We start from the raw sequence: 22,845 nt of genomic DNA on the forward strand, positions 1-22,845 counted from the left end.
ACCAGTCTATAGAAATTCATGACGCTATTTCTATTTGATGTTTGATCAGAGCTTCGCCAACACGTCCGTCGCGTGGCTTTTCAGCAAATCCTGTCAATATTTCTTATATTTATTTTTCCAGTGCACCTGTCTACGTACCTGCTCCCTTTTACGGTGGCCTTGTTGCGCACAAATGAGCGTTTAGGTCACAGCAGTGCTGTCTCGGGTCCAGCTGAATGGAAGGCGGTACATCGATTTGCTTCGCTCATAGTGAGCCAAATTAGGGCGCAGTGCTTGCATCTTTTAACACTAGCATGCAGACTTGTAGCCTATACAGCCAACTTTTATATATGAAAAAATAAGATTTAGCTTTGTAAACCACAGCCTACAATGCAAACAAGGCTTATAAAACAATTAAATGTCTATTGTTTTATGTCCACTTATAATATAAAACCACACCTTGTTATAACTTATACGGTATTGTCCGTTGTCTATTGTCATTTCTAAAGAAATGCCATGTTTTCCCCATAAGTCATTTAATGGACGAAAAACCGTTGCATTTCTGCCTTTATTTGGTTATTTCTGTTACTGTGTGTGTTCACCTACGATTTGGCTTGCAAATGCATCACTTCCCCTTTGAGAATAGTTTATTGCGGTAATTGCATAATTGCTTCACTAATTGTTGTTAACAAGTTCCCCAATAGTCCAATTATTACAGCAGCACTGTCGGGTCCCCTCCGGAGAGAATCCATGACAAAGGCCCGGTAGGGTTAATGAATGACCCGAGGCTGAAAAGTGAAAGTGGAGAAAAGGCCCACTACCTTTTAAAAAAAATACACTTAACTTGTCATTTATTGGCACTCGCATTATCGTATCCATTTGTAACACAGGTTTCTTGCTGCGCTGTTCTTATAGATAGATGATGGCATGAAGCCTTATGACAGAAGCGAGGTTGTGTTGGAAACCGCTTTAAAGGCTGCAGCATTCATTTAAGGCACACGTTAGAAGCCCGCGCATTCATTTGGCATATCTTTGTTCTTGATCCCTTTGATCCCAAAGGGAAGAGCCAACACAAATTGGAATTATGGCGAGTAATGACGGTGAAATTCCTCCTCTGTGGCACAGAATAACAAGACAGGCGACTGTTGTGATGCCACAACTCACGTTGAAATCGACCCTCCACGGTCTTGTGATAAAAACCAAGCGTGAAAACGCAGATAATGTGGCGCAGAGGTAGGACAAAAGACGCCAGAAAGACCACTTACACCAGAGCATCCCGGTCAGATTTCATACCAGTTAAATGCTCCAGTTTGTGGCGTCACAAATGTGGCAGCCAATTTTTCGCTTTTTACGCAATTAGTATTTCATGACAAGCCTGACAACCCCGTGCTTCAACCAAGGTCTGCTTGTGAGATTGATCTGTGAGGCCAAATGCCAATGGGTTTGCTATAGAATTAACTGAAATACCCTGCTGCAAATGTTAAATGAAATAGTCAAAATTAAACAATACATTGTACAAAGTCTGTTTTATTTTGTCGAAACGAAATAAAGACTCGTAGCTTGGTTGATTTGTTGAAGTCCACTGTGGTCTCAAAGCAGGTGAAGAGGGAAGATCAATGTCTCTACTATAAATTAGGCTTTTTCATGCATTCTCTCATCTGACCAAATACAAATATGCCCCTCGTTAGCCCTGGTTTGCTTTTTTTTTTTAAACTCATGTACCTGATCAGGCAAGAAGACACGGGTGACGTAAGAAACCTTTACAGCAATGTCATATATATTGTGATGTGTAATCTTAAGAAACTTACCAAGCAAAAGCAAATCAATACTCTTATAAATTATTTCTACAGAACATGTTTAAATCATATATTCAGCTCTAAAGGTATGTGCTCCAGTGGTGGATGTCTATCATATTACCCCGAGTTTAGTATTTTCATATTGTCTGTGTGTAAGCTCAAGATGCGCGGTAGGCTGCAGTAGGTGAGTCTAAAGTCAACGCATTGTTTCAGCTGGCATGACTTTCCCAAGACTTAACCCTTTTCAGGGAGCAGTGTGGAAAATCGGGAGGCGAGGGACCAAGGACAGGGGGCGGCCCGCGATTCTCCTCGGTGCCTCACTGAGCCTGGTATGAAGACAAAAAGTGGTGACAATAGCCTAAGAATCCTTAAAGAGTCCTTAAAAGTATTAACATTTTTGTGTGTTTTTGTTCTCTTGCATTGGTATGGGTTTCATATTTGTGATGTTTGATGTGTCCAAAAAGTGAAGCTGCGCCGTTTGTCTAAATTTTAGACAGAAAGTAGACTGACAAGGTTTTGCAGGTGCAAGAAGTTTTACTATCAGCAGCCACCAGAAAATCGAAATGTTGTGGAGACATGAAGGGAATTACCACGGTGCTGCCTTCAACCTGGTGGCGTGAAACTCACATATAAAAGACTGAATACAAGAGTCAATGGTGTCCACGCTGCACACCAAGTAGAACCACTATGATTATGTTTATCATTTTTCCCCTGCTCTTTAGGTTCTGTACCCCACACGTTGATTGGGTATATAATGTATCCACTAAACAGCAAACTGTAGGCTGTGACACGTGTAGTTGTAACTTCTGAGCCCTAACAGTATAGCATATAGGTACGCAATGAGCAGACTTTGTTTTTTTGTAACACTCACGGCCACCAACACACATAAACAAGTATACAACTGTGTGCTACATAACTTTTGTCCAAAAATATCTATTCAGTCCACACGTCTGATTGAAACTGTTAGCAGAAAATAACTAAAGAAACAATTTTATAGATAAGTCAAAGTGACAGATCGTTCAGAAATGTGGAAGCATCACGTACTTTAAATTAAGTTTTTACATTATTTTCCGGTGGTTCTGCTTCTTTGGTTGGTTTTGGCTGTTAAATGACGCCAGTGCTGCTCATTTGAGCACAAGAGACAGGCGGTACTGTTTGCATTGAGATGTTAAGTGGGTGTCTCTATATAAATCCACTCAGGATAAACTCCCTCTCTGTTGAGACCAGACAGCGAAAGAGATTAACCCCAAGGAAACTCCAGAAAAAAGGGACAAAGAATGGTGGCGACAACAGACTGCATGGAAAAATCCAAACCCATTGGAAACAAGGTATGCAGTGACATCAATAATTGAGCCAAGTTAGATATAATTAATTAATATCACTACAATTGGGGAAATTTGATGTACGAAATACCAAGCTGGCCCGCCTCTTTACAGGTATCCAAACCACTGATGGAAAAGAAGCGAAGAGCTCGCATAAACCAGTGTTTGGACGAGTTAAAAACGCTTTTGGAGAGCTACTACAGCAGCTGTGTGAGTATAACCAGGCCATATTTCGAGGGGTTATTTGTCTCAAAGTAATCATTATTGGGAGAAAATATCTAAATAATGTCCACGCTTCATACAGATTCGAAAGCGCAAACTGGAAAAGGCCGACATCTTGGAGCTCACTGTCAAACATCTGAGGAACCTCCAAAAGATCCAGAGCTGTGAGTTAACTAAATCGTTAACCATAAAGCGCGTTAATACTCTGATTCAATGTGATTACGGATGCTCGAAATGCAGAAATGTGCTCAAATTCCGTCTCTCACCTTGTGATGTCCAGGTACTACCGCTGTTTCCGAGTGCCCTGATTATCAAATTGGATTCCGCAGCTGCCTGGCAAACTTCAACCAGTACTTGCTGATGGCAGATCACTTGAACGGGAGCGACCGCTGGATGTTAGCGCAGCTTTCCAACAAATTGTGTCGCTCTCGGAAGAGAGGGGAAGTCTCCAGCACCATGGACAGCGGCCTGGACCAAGCTGACACACAGGATGAAGCGCGGAAACTTCTGTTGTCAGCTGGACCTGAGGATGGGAAAACGGCCAAATGTAAAGCTCTCAAACACCACAGTGGAAGCACGGCTCCTTTTCTACCGGGCGATGACGTATACCAGTCGAACGCCAAACAACCTTCAGATCTTAGACCCACACCAAATACTGGTCGCGAAAACTCCAGTCAGAAAAACTTTAACTGTGTTAACCATGAAGTTGAAAACACAACGCAGAGTGTGTGGCGGCCTTGGTAGAGCCGATGGAAAGTTTTATATATCCTGCGCCGCGTAGCTGGATTGAATGTTATAATTGCACTATAGATTTTCATAATATGTTATCATAGGTTATACTGTATATGCATTATTTTAATAATAAAAGTGTTGACTGATTGATTGTGTTGCTTATTCATCCTGTGATTTGACTGATTATTGCCCTATTGTAGCTGGTTTGCTAAATTCCTCCTTCCAATTTTCAGCTCCAATTTGTCTTCATTTGCTGGTCATCAAATTCAGAAGCACATGGACCGATAACTGAATGGGGCTACAGGGCCAGGGGTCTGAACACAAAACTTCACGAAAAAGATGCTAAATTACCTAAACTTCACACTAGATATTAGAAAGCAAACGACAACAAGACATGTAAAGTGACCAGAAAGATACTAAATGTGGCCCAAAACAAGTGGAAACTTACATAACAAAATATAAACACAAAGATGTACAAATGAGATACAAAAGGAATAAAACTGTCAGAAATCAGAGCGAGAGGCGCGATTATTTGGCGAGATTGGCATTACATTGCTTTTTACAGACCTTCAAAGTTATTTTCTTTTCGAACTCTACCTTGAACTTGTTTTCTCTTCATTTTCTATTCACTTCCCTTGAGTTGGAAGCACAAAACAGCCACAAATTATCTCCATGGTTTATTGTTGTCTCTTCCAATTTTAGAGTCTTGGTTCTCAATGGAACAAGCAGGGACTGTTTGCGCTTCTCTTCCTATCCATGAGCGCAATTCATGTGTAGAGAAAAAAAAAACTGACCCGGAAGAGTGAGGTTTAGTTCTTCTTTCCTCTATTCATCTCTGGTTTCACGCATAAGTACCGCAACAGTAGCGGGGAAATCAGACGCTTGTCGGACAGCAAAACAATTTTCTGCTCCAGGCTACAAATTACATGCCATGATCTGCTATTAGAGTTGAAGGCAGTGGTTTAAGTCAACAAAAATCTATGTTTAGCCTTAGATCCCTTGAGCTGCTATTGGAACTCGTTTATAGGCCAGCTCAACTTTACTGAAATGTAGTCTCAGTTTACACGTTCTGTCAGAAAACCTTTAAGTTTATTTTCCTGTGATTTTTCACCAGTTAAAAAGCAATATGCAAATACAAATCAGGAATCATCTCTCTAGTCTTTCATACTGGAGCCAAAAAGAAAGGTCCCAAAGACTTTTTTTCTTCTAAATGAGCCCAAAAATCACTTGTATTTTTAATCCAACAGGCCAGCAGCAGCACTGTGTTTAATTGCGCTACTGGCATGTATCAGTCAGTTTTAATTGGACAGTGACAACTACATAAACTCTACAACTCATTTTTGTTGTATAGATCATAGGCATGTTGCACATGACGGACAATCTCACTCTCATTCAGCTCCTTTAAAGTGCCCTTCAGTTTTCTTCCGCTGCATTGACAGTGATGTCATAAAGCGTCTCCATTCTGGAGGCACAGTGCTGGGAAGGATGGCACCTTGCAGCGAGGAGAATTGCTGAAACGCCCACACCTCTTTCACATGACAAATACCGAAAAGACACTGCTGTCCCATATAGACAGTCTCTGCACAAGACCAACAAAAAGTCGCGCGATGAGCTGAAGTTTCGTTTTTGATTTTTTCTAAAGCCAAATTAAGAACTTAACTCCAGGATTGCTCCAGGAGTACTTGTTTTAGCTTTTTTTTGTTAGGTCGGCCAAGCTCCTAAATCCTGCCTGTCTGTAAGTCTACTTAATGCCCCTTCCGCACAAAGTCATAGCTACTCTTAGAGTGAGATCAACCGAGCTTCACCGCACAAGAAAAGTTTGTTTAATACAAGAAAGGAAATGTCACGTGACAACCATACTGAATGCCCTTAAACTTTTTCTAAGAATTTCTATGAGCTCGTCTCCACATTGTTTCAGTAACCAAGTTTAGTCCACTATAATAGCGGCGCACATAAGAGTTGAGAACCGAAGCGAGGCAGAGAATCCTTTATTTGCATAAGAGTGAATCCAGTCAGGCAGACTTAACAGGACAGACGTGGATGAAGTGCGCTGCAGAGGCCTCCCTCTTTGGGCCCATGTTGCTAATATATTTGTCTTTCTAGGCTAGGTTCAACACAGTCACGGAGCGTTTTCACTTGATGACTTGTTGTGCAATAAAAACATAGTACAGTATGAAGCTCACCCAAATACTGAGAAGTGTGAACCGTTAGACAGCGCCGACCTTCCCGCATAGTTCGAGCATAGTTCCCACATGTGCAGCTCGCAATTAGATGATCAGATACACCTGCACCCCAAAAAAAGTGATTTAAATCAACGCACTTACTAATTAAAAGTTGAAAAACAGGAAGTGAAAATAATGTAGCCATGTAAAGCGACAAAACTCGGTTTGTATTCACTTCTAAGTTTTAAGAAGAGATTAAAAGAAAGATTATTATCGTGGCGTTGGAAAACCTGGCCCATGTTGCAAGACTACTGAAGATGTTTTAAAGGCATGCACATGTAACTAAACATAGTTAGTAATGTACGAAAAAGTAAAATGTTTTTGTAAAGGCCTTATTGAGGCAATTGTACTTTTCAGAATAATGGAAGCTGAAGTATTTTTATTACTGTGCAAAACACCAACCTGTCTTCATGTGGGGACATGCTGGGCTTCAATTGGCTGTGGCCTTGATGACAAACAGGTGAATCCTCCCAACTCACGAAAAAGTAAAGAATGGGTTCTTTCTGCTTTACAACAAGCAGTGTGCATGCACACACAACTGTGCCCCAGTTTTGAGTCCCTTTCTGAGGTTGATCACAATCTGGGTACTAGGAGCATAAGAAAATCCCAGTCATTCACATTATTGTATGCATTGTCATTAAAATATCTAGGTTTCTAATCAAGTGTGCACAGCTGTTTAATTTTTCACTGCCTCAGCCACTTCAAGCTGAGAGTTCACATAAAAAAAATGTGATAAGTTGTTTACATGCCACATTATGAGAGTGAGATTCGAAACCAGGAATTCTCTTGCTGTGAAGCGATAGTGCAAAGCAGTTTACTTCCATCCCACCCTCCAAGTATTCTCCAGTTCTGTGAAAGCTCAACAAGATGTTTATGCAACCCATAACGACGGTACTTCAATAATCAAAGCATAACTGGGAGAGCACTCCACATATAATTCCAGGCAATAAAATAACAAGGTGCTTCTGCATCATTTTGAAAGCAAAAACTTCTAAGCATCTTCTTGTGAATTTAATCAGTCATCTCGTTTTTAACAAAGTCATCAGCTCAACAAGAAAATCATAACATTTAACATCATTCATATTTGAGTCACACATCTTTGAATATGTTACAAAATAATTTTTCAATATTGCAAACACAACAAAATGTAAAAGATCTATGACATAGCAAAGTTCGATAGAGGAGTGTGATCTTAATCTTTCAAAGATACATTTCAAATATCACGTCCAATTGAGTAAAAATAAGTGAGACTAACACAAACTGTGCAAATTAAACAAAACATTTAAATGATGGCAGATGACTGAAAACGTGCAACTTCATTACTTGGGTGGCCACAGCACAAATGTTTGATAATAAGGCCGTCACAGGGGATATTTTTACTTAATATTGTCCTCAGACTTAAATTCTGTTGTTTTTTTGATAACTTGCACCTTATTAGTGCAAATACATTCACATGAGCAGCAACTGTCCAGGAGAGGTCAAAGCTCAAAGGTGTTTCTGCTTAAATTTATCAGTAATTTTCACGTCTTTAAGTTGCAATTATCACTTTGGAGAAGGCAAGATATTCTTCAAAAACCCAAACTCAAAAAGTGTGTGCTTTATGCAGTCAGCTGCACACTGTCTATTTTAAGTCAGGGTTCTAAAGAAGAATGCCTCGAGAATATGGTGCATTTCATACTTGTGGTGATGTTAAACAATCCCACTCTCTCCCAAAAATGCACATTTATCAGAACAAATATAAACCCTATCTGTTCTACATAATTCTTCTTTGTGGCTTTGGGAATGTTTATATATCTTGGAGCTCAGATTAATCAGGTGTTTAAAAAGGTTACACCACACTTAAAAAACCTGCGAAGATATGTGTTCAGTACTCTTGTGTGTGTTGGGAGATACCATGAAATATACCTGCTTTTTGATGCAGCCGGTTACTTACTATGAGTTGTTACTTTGCAACCATGCTTTATTTTCTCATAAAAACTTAAAATTTGTGCTTTCTTTTTGTGAATTTGGGTACAACACCAGCATTTCATTTGTATTACATCTGAATTACTGGCTAAAGGCTGTGATTATTACATTTCTGTATATTATCAAAATCATTACTGCTGCATTCTCAAAAGCTACTAAAACAAATAAGAGGTGACGTCAGCTGATGAGGATCAAGCATCATTTTCCTATTAGTCTGATGATTTGATCGGTGATCTCCGAAGTCAAAGAGTAAGAAGATTTGGAAGATACTATAAGCAAAAGTGTCATTAAACTGAAACCACGAAAAAAAAAACATAAATCCAATATCCTTCGTATATACATAACATCTCAAGTGTCTCTTAAAAAAGTAACCTCACATTGCCATTAATGATTAAGGGGTCTTCACATTATATCTCAATATCTCACACAGAAACTGGGCTTGTTATAGTTTTGGGATTATCACTCATTTCACTTTAAAATATGGTGTTTTTTTTAAAAAAAAGAAGCTTTTTGTGTGCTGTGAATAATAATAACGTAGATAGAAAAGTTGTCTGACATGATTGTAATAAAACAAATACATAAAATGCGTCACATCCTTAAGTCAACCTCAAGGGAAATGCGCCATATTCAGGAAAATTTGTGTCCATACAACAAAACACACTAATTACAGGCCGATTAAAACACAAACTCAGTTCAAGTTTTTAAGTGACAAAAAAAAAAAAAAAAAGAACATCCTATCTAAAAAGAATCAAATTGTGTCAGAAGAAAAGTGTTCTTCAGTGGATAATTTGTAAGGTGAAAGCTGAATAGCTGGACCTGTGAACACTGTCTCCAGTCTACACACCAAATCAAGGCAGTGACACAAGTAAAAAGGCTGCTATATTCCAGCATGTCACTTTTCTTTAAACACCGATATCCCAGAGGTTTTCATTATGATATTAACTTCAGTAATAATGTTGATATTAACAAAGGAGCTTTGCTTTCAGGTGGTGGAGCCTACAGAATCAGAGTGAAAGGTGATGTATCCCGAGGACGACGCTGAAGGTGTGCTTACAAAACTGTTTGTGCTTCCTTTACTCTCAGCCTTGCTCAGGTGCTTCTGGTGTCCCCAGTCAGCTCCAGCACCACATACAGCACCTCCGCCTGTCCTTGGCCTACTGGAAGAATGTCCCTGAGTCTGTCGGCTGCTCCTTGGTGAGCCCGCTTCGTCGTGCTGTTTCCCATCTCGCAGGCGTTCTCTGCAGCCTTTCCCCGAGCCACAAGCCCCAGAGCTCTTCTTTCCAGAAGGTCTGTCAGGTTTGGGCGAACCCTCAGGTGAGTTTCCTCTACTACTGCTCCTTTTGTGTTCTGTGTGTCGCCTGAGCGCTTGAGGCTCACGCTCAAAGTCTGTTAGCGGGAAGTGAGGAAGGATGACCATGTGCTGTTCATAAACGTTGGGGATTAGGGAGATGGTGGATGTCCGCCGCGGGCTCTTCCTTGGGCTTGGCAACGGCGTTTCATCTATAAAGTTGATCACCTCATCGCGACTGAAACACCGCAATTCATCCTCGTAGCGCTCCCCACCGCATACCACACGGGGCAGGTGCTTGAGGGAGTGCATACTATCCTCAGAGCGTCGCCGCTTGCGGTGAGGGTGATGGTGGCTCTCCTCGTGGTAGGAGACCAGGCTGCTCCTGCGCCTCTCGCGGCGCGGCAAGGTGGAGCTGTAGTGGGCACTCACTATCATGCCCTCGGTGGAGCCCCATCGATGTAGGTATGAGGGGATCCGGTCGCTGGTCCACATGTCTGTTTCGTCGTGGGAGTATCTTCTTGTAGGGGGCACCTGGAGGAAAGACACAGACCAAACACTTCAGTGCATAAATAACTTAAATACACACGTATACATATTGTGGCACTTCATATTAAATAAGTTGTGATGTGCAGTTTTGTGTTTTAGTTATTCCAAAACTGCATTGTGTAAATATTTGGGTTGATGTCCAAAACATCTGACATGTTTGCATAAAAATCCATGTAGTTCTTGTAAATTCTTTGTCCAAGATTTCGAGAAGAATCTTAACTTCAAATACTTAAACAATCCCTCAGAACACACAAGAACTTTTTAACACTTTAACACAGATCAACAAGATTACAGCTGTAACCTTCTCTATTATGTAGAGATAACAATTATAAAAGTTTATACGTGCCTACATTTTATACTCACATTCTGCTCTGACAACTATGCAAGAGACAGAGGGTTTGTCAAGGTGACGTCAAGAGCCTCAAGATTGATATCAGCCTGCCCCCCTGTGGTGGCTTTCGGTAAATGCAGAGAAATTAAACAGCAGACGATACAGTAGCATAGAATGTCTTAGGTGGGAGATCTGAACAGCAGAGGGCAGCACAAGCTTTAGAGTGACTGAAAATGCAGGACAGACTTGGAAGGATGGACAGAGAACCAATAAAGCAAAATAAGCTTTATTCTGTGCTACTTGAGGGGCACACAGCAATACTCAAATAGAAATGCTACTTGATAAATATCTTAAATGTTTTGCTGGTTCATGTTCTTCGTCTACTTTAACCCTTTCACAGTTCAGTTATCCTGTAACTAAAATCAAAATGTGACTTTTTTTCCCCAGTCACATACTTACAAAGAGTGATATAGCTGGATATTTATCTACTGAAATATGAATGTGACACAGAGACGATGGATGGAGGAATGAACTGTTATGATGGAGTGATGGCTACTGTATACATCTCTGTTCCAAGATTTCTTAAAACAGTCATATTGAACTCCATAAGAGCACAGGTGTTTGAAATGTCCATTAAAATGCTGGACATCTGGGGTACTGAACCAATTTAACTTACTTCTTAAATTTAACTTCTACTTCTTTTTTTTTGTCCAATAAAGTTAAGTAGAACAACTTGGGCCTCAGACTGCCCTTGTCAAATTGTTTCATACAAAGATGACACAGTATTACTGCAAGATGCTTTAAGTTAATATTGTGTGAGTTGAATCAGCTGATTCGGAGGTTAAATATCCTCACCACAGTCTTCCAGGACAAGTCAAGTAATTCATAATCATCATCTTCCAATTTTTAGTTATATGAATCATTGCGCTACTACTAATTTTGTAGTTTACAAAATTTGATCAATATTTGAATCCAAATAGAAATAAAGGATTCCTTGAATTGCCCTAGAAGGCTGTATGTTAGTTCAAGCTTTTTTGTTAATGCAGGCTGAAAATTAGCATTTCGCAGCACTGCATCTGACTGGTATGGATGCTGGATCCAATGGACACAATGCTTTTGGGCAGAGCATGAGCAGATGTTATCATTGTTTTCCTGAAGCCTTGAGGGATTCCTGAAATGTAGAAGGTAAGTCAGTTACTACACTCTTACCCTGCTGCACACTAACAATGTACTAAACTGCTTGTTGGTCCATGACTAGGACAAACTCCTTGAAGTATATCTAATGTGTTGATGGGACTGCTGATGGTCATATTTACCAAACATTAGTCAGTCTGAGTGTTTTCTGAATTCACGTAAAAAAAATTAAAAAAAATTTTAAATTGTGTCAAATCAGAGAGACAGCGTCACAAAACGTTTAATCATTTCAGAAAATTCAATCAAGATGCTGTATAGGCACACAAGGCCATTTCATGCAATGAAATCAAATAAATCAACTGATCAAATAAAAGAAATTAAGAAAATCAATAAAAGTATACCTGCAAATACTGCATTTTATCTTCCTGTTGTTCCCTCAATGGATACCCTTGCAGAACCCCCCTTTCTAAGGTTGAGAACTCATACTTGGCATTACGGTCTATCGTCACGATTTCAGGCGCCGAGCTATAGTCATATGGTCTGTCATATATTAAGTCGGCATGAATTCCTCCATCTTGGCTGTTTTCTGCAAAGTGCAGAAAAGCACGGGCGTCAGGATTAGAGAGCAACGGACTCCATACACAAGACAGACAGACAGACAGACGAAAAAGATAAGAGAGACAAGTTCAATTGTTCTCTGATTTGTTTACTTTTTTCTACATGTCAGCTCAAGAATATAAATTTGAGATTGGAAAAAGAATAAATATCCAATTGGTTTTGAATATAGAAACCATACCAGATGGTTACATAAAAATCTGAGAGTTTACCTTCTGAGCAAAAGTATTAACTTTCTATAATCTATATCTATAAACACCCATCTACCAAGAATTTTGCCCTCAATTTATGGCATTTATGTTCATTACAGATCAGATGGAGATGGGTGCAAAATGCTGATCTTAAAGAAAATGCTGGCCAAAAGGATGAAAGATGAGAGAAGCTATATGCACAGGCAGATTTGCATGCAAGTCGGTAGCTTTGGAAAAACAGGAAACAATCCTTATACATACAACTGAGATGGGTTATACATGGGAAGCCCTCTGGAGACAAAAAAAGCAGAGAACTGGCAGTGTTAATTATCACACAGAATATGGACTGCCTTGTGTTGTTCTATGGCTCCAGTTGGACAATGAGCAGCTCTGATGAAGGGTGTCAAAAGAGGGAGAGGATCAAAAGGTTTGGAGGGTTAGAAACAGGTGAGAAAGGTTTCAGATTGGGTTGAGTTTAAACAGTGCCAATAGCGGAAAAAAGAAGACAGACGTTAATACTGTCATAAGTTTGACAGAGGTGTAAAGATCATGGATCCAATTCATGAGTCTATCTATGATTATCATGTGACCTAATTTTAGGGTCAGATTTAGTTGAAGTGTCTGTGATTCCTTGGTGAAACATTTCACTCTCAGTGCCCCAAAATTTATTTTTATCTTTTATCTTTTAGACAGACATTAACTAAGCCCTTTTGGATTGATTCTTCTGCCTTTGAATCAGCACAATCTGACCAGTAAGTGGGTTAAAATCCCACAAATAACAACAAACGGAAAAACAAATGAAAGAAAAGTAAATTTTTAAAAAAAACAAAGCACATGAAAATCATTCATTTTCGTATCCAGGAAAACAAAAAACAAAAATTTGAGTGTATTCTATTCTGACTTGAGGGAAATATGACCATCAAAATCACATGAAAGTGCCTTTCAGCTTTATAGCATTTGTTCAAGTTTCACTCTGGAGTCTAATGGGGAACCATATATTTTATCATCCCCTCATGCAAGAGCAATCTAAGAGAAGATTGCCCAGCTTAAAAACATTAAAGTGAAAAGACGAAAGTGCTGCGAGGTAAAAATGTCCTTTGTCCTGCAATAGTTCTTGTTTAATCAGTCTCATAGGTTAGTAAAGCGAGGCATGTTAGAAAATACACAAGATGTACACAAAATGTCTATTTTCCTGTAGCGTTGAATTACACAGACACTTGTCCCTTCAGTTTTATGTCCTGACAACAAAGGTCACATGATAGGTCACATGATAACATTTGACCAATGATTTCAGACCCTGCTGCACCAAAAAGACACCAAGTAATAATGTTCACTCCAAATCATATAAATATATATATATATAGAGAGATGTTGTTTAATTCAGTTTGAATGAATATGCACAAATAACATAAAACACCCCTCTATAAATCAACTGTTTTAATTACTTATTTTCATTATGATAATGATGATTATTTTGATCCCTGGTCAAAAGATAGCCCAGGTTAGGTTGTACATATTGCTGAGTAAGGATAAATATACGCAATGAGTTGCAAATCTTTTATGTCAACTGGCTATATATAGGTCTAAGGTTTAATGAGGTTACTTTTATGCAGTGACAGTCATGAATGCTGGATTCTATATTAATTCAATTGAAAAATATACATGGTTAATTATGTTACTTCTCAACTGTTAATCCACACATTTTTCCTTCCTGAAGAATGAATTCCCTCTATTTTACGAGTATTATGATTCCCCAGTCTTAGAGACAAAACTCCTCAAGATGATAACAGCAATTTTCTTTTCTCTGTAGCTCCTACTGTTCAAAACAGTCCAGAAATTAACACAAGTGACAATCCCTCGTCTTTAACTTTAACTGGAGCAGATTATCTGTGCTCTTATTTTCAGACGGTTAACAATTTGTTACAAACTACCTTTTGGAGCCTCCAAGGCCGATCCAGTTTGGCCACGTCCTAACAGCAAGTTTAAACCCTACTCTTACAAACCCCACTCTTACAAACCCCACTGAGGAATCAGGAATCAATATAGTTGATCAAATCATCAGGTAGAGAGATGGAAAAAGGAGGTGGGACAGGAAGGAGATGCCCGACAGCAGCTTACCTTCATCCACGTCATCATTTGACATAATGGCGACACACTTCTCCCAAACCATACGGATGTCGGCCCGGTAGCGGTCACAAGCCCAGAGGAACATTGGCAGCAGAATGGACTGAGCAATGGAGCACCACAGTACACACAAGACCATCCAGTTGTAGGAGCGTTCGAACTTCAGACTGGCAAAACTTACCACCTGTGCATAAAACATAACCTTTGCTAACAAGGAGGACTTGAACTTATAATGCTACAAACAGCCACATTAGAAACAATTTCAACAATATTCATGAGAAAGATAATAAGACAGAGGGAGAGGTCAGGAGACAGATAACAAAGATGCTATTTAAACAGGAACACAGCTTATACACCGAGTTAGGACTCAGATACTTATGGACGAGTTGCTTTCCAGGCTACTTGCTTTAAAATATAAAAAGTGTCGTCAATGCCTGAGAGGACATTAGGCCTCATTTTAAAATAATCACTAAGTTGCATAATTCACTGAGTTGAACAAGTACAGGGAGTGTGTGCAAAAACATCACTTAGGCTATTATATGGGTATCACCTCTTTCCTGGTGTCAGCATAAACAAGTTAATGTGCCAGCTCACGCACAATATTAGAAATTGCCAGGCCTTTGTGGCATTGTTGAAGAAACTAAAGCTGTATAGTTTGAATGTGTTTCAAACTGACCAGAATACTGAAAACCAAGAATATACTGTACTTGCCTCCATAAGTATGAAAGATAGGTATACAACATTTTTTAACCCCTAAACTTTGTCTATATTTAGGCAAAAAAAGTGGAAATGGTGATTACATTATGACCTGAACATAGTCAAACTTCCTGAAATGCAATTGTTTCAGTCCCAAGAATTTCAAATAGCAAGCAGCGACAACAAGGATTTCATTTTGATCCAGATAACAAAATCTGTGTTTCATATTCAGACTAACAAGCACTCAGAAGCTCAGGGCATACTAAACATTAACCTTCCAATCTAGTCCTATACATTGGCACATGCTAATAGGCAGATACAAAAGCTCGGGCTTTCATATTTTCCACAAATAGCAGCTAAATATAGTGCTGTCCACATCGATACATTCATATCAATAATCGCTTCTTCTTCAGCAGCAGCCTAACAGCATCTCATTTATATTTGATAGACAGGAGAGTGCACCCACAGAAAGTTTTTGCATTTTGCACACATTCAGAACAGAGGGTTGCCAGCACAGATCAAACCTCGTTTTATTTTATGTACAAGTCTGTCAAATGACATCAATCATATGTCTACTATTTAATGTCTATAAGCTATAAGCTTTTTTCCTTCAAATATCAGCCTATGTAGAAATATTTTGCTTGACTCTGTTACTAATGCACACATTTATCCCCACCGATAGCAACAGCGATCACATTTGAGCAGAATTTAACCTTTTTTATAAGTGTTTATATGGTTTTCCTTCTTTCTTTCTGTCTCCCCCCCCCCCCAAAAAAAATATTTTGTTTTAGACATGTTTTGGCATCCATTACTCAGCATTACTCTCAAATGCACATTTGTATCTGTAGCAGCTTTCCATGCATTTAAATAGCTCATTAGATCAGGCCGTAAAAACAGCAGACCCTTTGTTGTTCCTGTTACTGAAACAGAATCCATCACCAGTAATATACTACCCTCTCTGTTTTGCATACTCTTTCTAAATAAACTCTTTCCTCAACTTTCAGAGGCAACAATAATGCAATTTAATCTCTGATCCTGAACCAAAACATCCAAGTACACACATAGAATTTTTGTATACCGTATAAATAGAGATACGTTTACTCTCACTCTGAAATTCACTCACTGATAAAAATATAACATGAAAACTAGACTGTAAATGCAGTCTCTTCTTACGATGATATTAGCAATATAAAGAAGAGGTCTCACTTACAAAAAAGCTGCCATCCACAGTTAAATTATATTAAAAAAGACTTGTTTTGTCCGAGTGAGAAGAAGATGGTATGTTACAATTCAGCTCATGAAGGGTGAAGGGTGACGCATGGCTGCAGATTTGGATAAATATACAGGAAAACATTTACATGACACTAAGCCAAGATCTACAAGTTGTGACTGTCCTCAGAAAAAAAAAATCTTGTGGAGAATTCACAGATAGGAGGAGAGGAGAGAGATCATTCTATTTTGAGACATTAAAAAGAAAATGATAGTGAGAATGATCTAATAACTGTTTACTCACTGCATACAACTGGAACTTTGAGAGTCAAAACTATTTATCACAGACTGTACTGCTGACTTTTTTCCTCACAAGTTTTCCCAAACTCATTAAAAGTAACAATCATGCAAAGAATAACTTTTCTATGAATAAGCAAAAACAAACCAGCCAACTTGCTCTGTGCTTTGGATTAATTATTGCATGTTTATGCAAGTTTCCCTTTTTTATGAGAAAGTTTCCTTTTGGATTGCCTCAGGGGCACAAAACTTAAAGACAAACAAAAAAAAGAGAGGATAACAAAACTGACATATATATTCTGCCAATTAAATAATAATGTGATACCATATATAAGGCTAACCTTACTTTTGGAAACATGCATCTCTATTTAGGTGGCTTAAAGACTAGCAGAGGGTACTTGCTTTACCCAAAACAAAAACTGTCCAAGCTGATTTACTCTATGGAAAAAGCTCTGTCGAGGCGACTGCTTCTAAAAGGCCAGACTGGCTGCTTTAGCTACATCACAAACAATAAGCCTCAAGCTTTTTGCAGGCTCTCGAATCTGTAGAGAAAACCATTGAACTCATTTGTTAAAAATAAGTAAGAACCTGGGGGTGGAATTTACAAACCAAATGGAGACACTGTGAAACAATATTTCCTCCTTAACTCAAGTTTCAAGCTTGAATGTATTCATTGTTACACAACACTAGATTGCATTATGAAAGTAAAGACAAAGCCACTAACCACTAAAGTCACCAAAACAAAACCATTTCAACACAAATAGGACAGAAAGATGGTTGGAGAAGCAGGGAAGCATTGTCCAACACACTAACATGAGGATGCAAGAGGATTTTACAACTGCCATGTGTGTCCTGGGTTCTGAGGTCAGACAAATTCAAATCACCGCGTAGAATAAAATGTCGACCAGTATTTTTGTCATGTGGCTGCTGATAACATCATATCATTTCTTCTTTAGATTTTATATCTTGAGGAATATAAACAATCACTAATAAAAAGCTCTAAGTATCAGTTTCCAAACATAGTAAAAGACTATTCTTACCATAAAGTCTATATTTCCCAAAAGCAGACTGAGACAACATGATTACAGTGCTTATACGTATACTTATAACTTTTTTATAATCATCATCTCCACTTGACCAGAATTCAGTTAGAACTTTATCCTGCTTCACACCATGGACTGCTTTTCTCACTTGAACTTTACATATTCACACCAACAAACATGGTTCAGTATTCATTTCCCTCAGTGGAAAATTACATGCTGTTGAGGAAGGATGGTTTGGGGGACTTATGAGAATTTAGAAAAAGAAAAACATTACTTTTTACTTAAGTTTGTAAGCTAAAGTTGTAAAAAATAAAGAAAATGCAAGGACAACAGCAAAGTCAGTGCTAAACTTATACATATCTCAAATATTTTATTATTAAGTACATTTTCATATCTCTATAATCTTTACCATTGTTCATTGTTTTATATTTGCACTGTAAATGTTGGTAAAACAATATCAGCTTACATTAGACTAATAGTTGTAACTGTTGAAACATGTTAAAACATTTTTTTTTTGCTCAAAATGGAAATAAAGTGTTTTTCAAACCTCGGGACAATCTTTAAAAGAAAAAAACAAATGTTAATTGTGTAATTCCCATGTCATAAGACATAAGGTAGTTTGACAGGCACAAATTTTGTAAATCAAAAATTCATTAAACTATACGCACTGTGGCACAACTAATTTGGAAGTATAACAGCTGCTCTCTAATAAGTTTGATTTGTTTGCCTACATGACAGATGAAATGTCAATGTCATCATTAGGATATTTTAAATTTAACAGCTAACATTATTCCTCATTAACTACAATCCTGTTTAGGACAACAACTCACCAGTATGGGGAAGCCAGTCAGGAAGTCGTAGATGAAGACAATGCCACTGATCAGGTAGGTGATCTGCAGTGATGTCTTGAGAGGCTCCGATCCATCGATAGACGACCTGCGCTTCCCCTGAGCGTCCTCCACTACAATGGTGGGGACATTGAACTTGTTCTTGTCAGCTTTGTGGCCTGCCTGAATGGAAAAGGTCTGGAAGAGAGCAATGCCGATGCAGATTACACCCATGGTAACACTACCACCGATCAGCAGCAGAAAGCAGACGCCGAAGCCCAGGCCGATCTCTGTCACAATGAATCTGCAGTCGGAGGTGTAGAAGCGATCGACGGTGTCATGCCAGCCCACTGCTGGGAGTGTGGAGAGGATGAAGGACACCATCCAGATGCCCATCACTGTGTGAACTGCCTGCTTCTTGGTGTTACTCAACCTGGAAGCACAACCACAGATTTTTGCATAAAGTCAATTAAACTGACTTTGGCATTATATTCTGCTGTGTAGACCCTGTGGCTCATTTACATTTTTGGGAACCTGAAATCGCTGATTCTAAATAAAATCTAAATAATATTTCAGCAAAATATTGTAACACAATTGGCCCTTGCAGTATTTTTCCAACAAATAGAACCTCTAAATGATATAGTGTATATGAGATGCTGTACAGGTCAGTAAAAGACCTGTATACCAGTACACTAACTTAACTCAAAGTGTACTGTATACACATTTTAATATAGCATTAATAGGAGGTTTTGTTTTCTAAAATGAGGGTATTTATGTTGAGGAATTATGTTAGCAGACAGAAACTTTGCAATGCTTGACCATACCCAAGTTATAGTACAACAGTGTGGATACTGTACCACAGAAAATGGAAGATGTGTAGATATAAACTCAAAGAAGTAATGTCCCATATACTGTCATCTCTTGGATAAGCTTCAGATGAATGTGGTGGGAATTGATTCTTTGCTGATGGCTAAAGATTGCTTTTTATCTCCTTGAGTCTGTCCATTTGTCATGTAGATCTATTTCAGCATGAAAGGATTTCTACTTCATCTCACCTCCAAGTAACTGTTACAATGAAGAATTCACTCAATTTGTTTGTGTCCTCTGGTGGTGTGGCACTTTGCAAGGTTTGCAAGCAGCACGCATACATCTAAAAATATGGCAAGCTGTGACTGGTGTTCTCATTTCCATGACTTCATGGAAGAGGGTGCTATCCTGCCAAGACATTTGCAAGTTAAGTACTGCTGAGCTGTTCAAGGCATCAGCAACAAATCACGAGTGTGCACCAATCCCCTTTCAGCTTCAAGAGTATGTATAGCTGCAAGCAAAAAATCTGGGAAGCCTTTCGAATAACAAACTAAAGGCACAACTAAAGGCAAGGATAAACTGACTAAATAACACACAAACAGAGCACAACATGCAATCTGTTAGATGTGGCAAAGAATCCAAGGTTAACAGCTAAACATTTGCAGAAATGTTAAAGTCATTGTTCATGCATCTGCAATACGAAAAAGGCGCTGGTGATGCTGGATTTTTAAAATTTTTAAAGGACCACTTGGATACTCTGGGACATTGTTATGTGGACATATGGATTTATGAAAAGATAATTTAGTTTTTTTGTTAAAATTGCAAAACACTGTGTTTGGAGGGAAAGGGCAGTGCACTCTAACAATAAAGACTCATCCTTGTGGTCAAATGTAATAGCAGGAACACTGTATTTTGAAGTTGCTTTGAAACCTCAGCAGCTGGTTTCTATGCATTCTATGAGGGAATAATAAACTGTATCAAGAAAGTGAATGCAAGGGATGTCAGAGTGGCAGTCCGTGAACTGAAGCTCATGAGAGATTGGGTGATGCGAAAAGAATAACAGAATGATTGAGAGATAATATTATGGAATTATGCAAGTCAGAGTCCTGACCTTAAACCATTTAGGATGCTGGTACATAAATTGAAAATGGCTGTTTCGCCAAAACATCCAAAAATATTTATAACTGAAACAGTTTTGCAGTGGAAAGATGGTAAAAAAAATATGTAAAAGGCTCATACGCAGTTAGAAGGCTCATACGCAGCTAGAATAAACATGTGATGGAGGTTTCTGATGCTTTAGAGCAATCACTGTGTTCAATAAACACATCAAAGTACAACTAACTTTATAGTTTAGACTTTGATGAACAGACGGCAGTGTTTGAGTCATCAATTCAAAGTCTTGGTTCAAAAATCTTTTCTTACAAGTATTGACAAAAACTACTAAAAGCTTTTAAACACTTTTGATTTAGTTAATTATGATACATTCCTTTCCAAAGAAACAGACTTAAAAATGGACAATCATATAGATTGGCACAGCAAGAGTGTTTATCCTGCTTCATTTGTGTTGCTGAAGAATGCTCAGTTAATTCTCTGTTTAGTATCAGCTGTCCTTGAGCACTTTCAGCAGGATACCTAATCTGCCTCCCCAAGAGAACCAGAGCACATGTCGCTTTTCTTTCTCTTCCTGTCCTAAACGTACCCTCTGGAGGAGCACTGGCTACATGAAGAACATGTGCCTTTGCAGAAAAAAAAAATTGTAAAAGATATTCAAAAATATTTGCCACTTGGAAAGCATCAGCTTGCATGCATTGACATAGTATAAGTGGTAAAGATGGGAGCAGCAGTCATCTCTATCTTTGCACTATGGCTTTTTGCAAAGACAAGTGGGTCTTGTTGTCACAGTGAGTAATAACGCTAGCCTTTCCTGCATGTGCCTGAGGTACATGGGGGGGGGGGGTTACATCATCAAGCTGCATGAATCTATTACCAGTAAGAGAGAGAGCATTGCGAGGGAAATAACTCCTATGAGATAGTGAACGCAGGGTGATGAGAACAGCTGCCTAAGTACAAGGTTGGAATTCATAATTCAGGGCTTCGCTGTATGTTAATGTCAGAGACAAGGCAGCCATGCTAGCGCAGTAGGGCGGACATGAAGTGATTTAAATGAAATATGAACAGCAATTACACAGAGCACCACCTGAGCTATACTTTCAGCATATCATTTTTAAAAGTGACTTGAAAACAAAAAGACAAGCTACTGAGGGTAAATGTAATGCTTCAAGACGCAAGGTGGGAGAGCATATAGTCAGATGAGTAAGGCAACAGACAAGAGAGATAAAAAGCATTTGAGCAAAACCTAATATCTCAGTGGGCATCAGCCAATAGTGGCAGCTGCACAGGCAATATAAATAGCAAGACTTAGCATAGATTTAAAAGGAAGTTTGCATATCTTATTGAATATCTACTTATCTGCAAAATTGGCCAAGCTGACTGTAGATTGTGGCCTGATGCCAAAGGCAATACAATCACTCTATTTTTCAGCAGGAGAGAAACAGGAAGGCAACAGAATGCTGATCTCACCACATGCACCATAACTCTGGTTTCTGAATAATTCCAAGAACCCACATAGTAGCTTATATTCTGGAGATAAAAGTGTTGATTTCATGGGTTCCGACTGCAAGTGCCACATAATTTGCTCTAGAAATGCTTTCAACTGAAAATGATTGTTCTTCGCCTGATGGCAAGAAAATGGAGATCTGCAAAGCCATGAACAACAGCTGAATTGCAACACAGCCAAGACCTCTGATGTGTGACATGTTCTTTGACTGCACAAATAATAAAATCTCGCACCAGTAACAATATGTGGCCAAAATGCTGTGCAGTGAAATTATCAAATCATGCCTGCTTCTTAATATTCATCAGCAGGTCTAGTAGAAGCTGCCCCGGTTCATTTCTGAATGTAGAATCAGAATCTTATTTCAAAGGAAGCAGTAATGCTTCTTAGAACATCTGATTTTGTGTGAATAGCAGATGTCTTGGGTGTCTAACAAGACCAAAAGGGTGTCAAAATGGACTTTGTGCTATTAACGTGTAGCAGACCTAATCTGTGTAATATTCAGTGTTGCTTAGTAATATCATATGTTGAGAGAAACCAAATGAAGGTGAAATCTAAAGCTGGCAGATGCTCAGTCTGGAGAGTTTGCAATGGTGATATCCGAATAACTGCAACCAGCAGATGTGTTGGCAGGAGAGAGATTTCACCTGATGCAGCACAGCCCATCTGAAAACTGTAAACACCCTGACAGCTGGCACTTGTCTAAACATTTCCACAGACTATCTTCGGAATCTGCTCCAGAAGAGTCAGATTGTGTCTTTGGCAGCATTTGTGTTTACTTGCAGAGGGCAAGAATATTTACAAAATACACTGAAAAGATTTGGTTTAAATTGAAGGTTTGAATGCAGAATTATGCAATAAGCGTTAAATCTGAAAGGTGTT

At 38.8% G+C, this 22,845-nt stretch overlaps 2 protein-coding genes across 2 annotated transcripts in view; one reads left to right on the plus strand and one right to left on the minus strand.

Annotated features, from left to right (window-relative positions):
- Positions 1 to 3,052: 3,052 nt before the first annotated feature.
- Positions 3,053 to 4,063, plus strand: her3 (hairy-related 3). The gene is made up of 4 exons (XM_072367184.1): positions 3,053 to 3,103; positions 3,212 to 3,307; positions 3,402 to 3,483; positions 3,600 to 4,063. Exons 1-4 carry the CDS (start codon positions 3,053 to 3,055, stop codon positions 4,061 to 4,063), a joined length of 693 nt encoding a protein of 230 aa, XP_072223285.1.
- A 4,912-nt stretch (positions 4,064 to 8,975) lies between these two features.
- gpr153 (G protein-coupled receptor 153) overlaps positions 8,976 to 22,845 on the minus strand; it is a 31,377-nt gene continuing 17,507 nt past the window's right edge. Inside the window, exons 3-6 of the mRNA XM_072367495.1 lie at positions 18,546 to 18,975; positions 14,465 to 14,654; positions 11,942 to 12,126; positions 8,976 to 10,060 (exon numbers count right to left, since the gene is read on the minus strand). Of these exons, the coding sequence (XP_072223596.1) occupies positions 9,221 to 10,060; positions 11,942 to 12,126; positions 14,465 to 14,654; positions 18,546 to 18,975 (1,645 nt within the window). The 3' untranslated portion in view covers positions 8,976 to 9,220. The remainder of the gene's footprint in view (positions 10,061 to 11,941; positions 12,127 to 14,464; positions 14,655 to 18,545; positions 18,976 to 22,845) is intronic.

This window comes from Leuresthes tenuis, unplaced genomic scaffold (genome assembly GCF_036924035.1).
Source record: "Leuresthes tenuis unplaced genomic scaffold, fLeuTen1.0.hap1 SCAF_16, whole genome shotgun sequence".
NCBI lineage: Eukaryota > Metazoa > Chordata > Actinopteri > Atheriniformes > Atherinopsidae > Leuresthes > Leuresthes tenuis.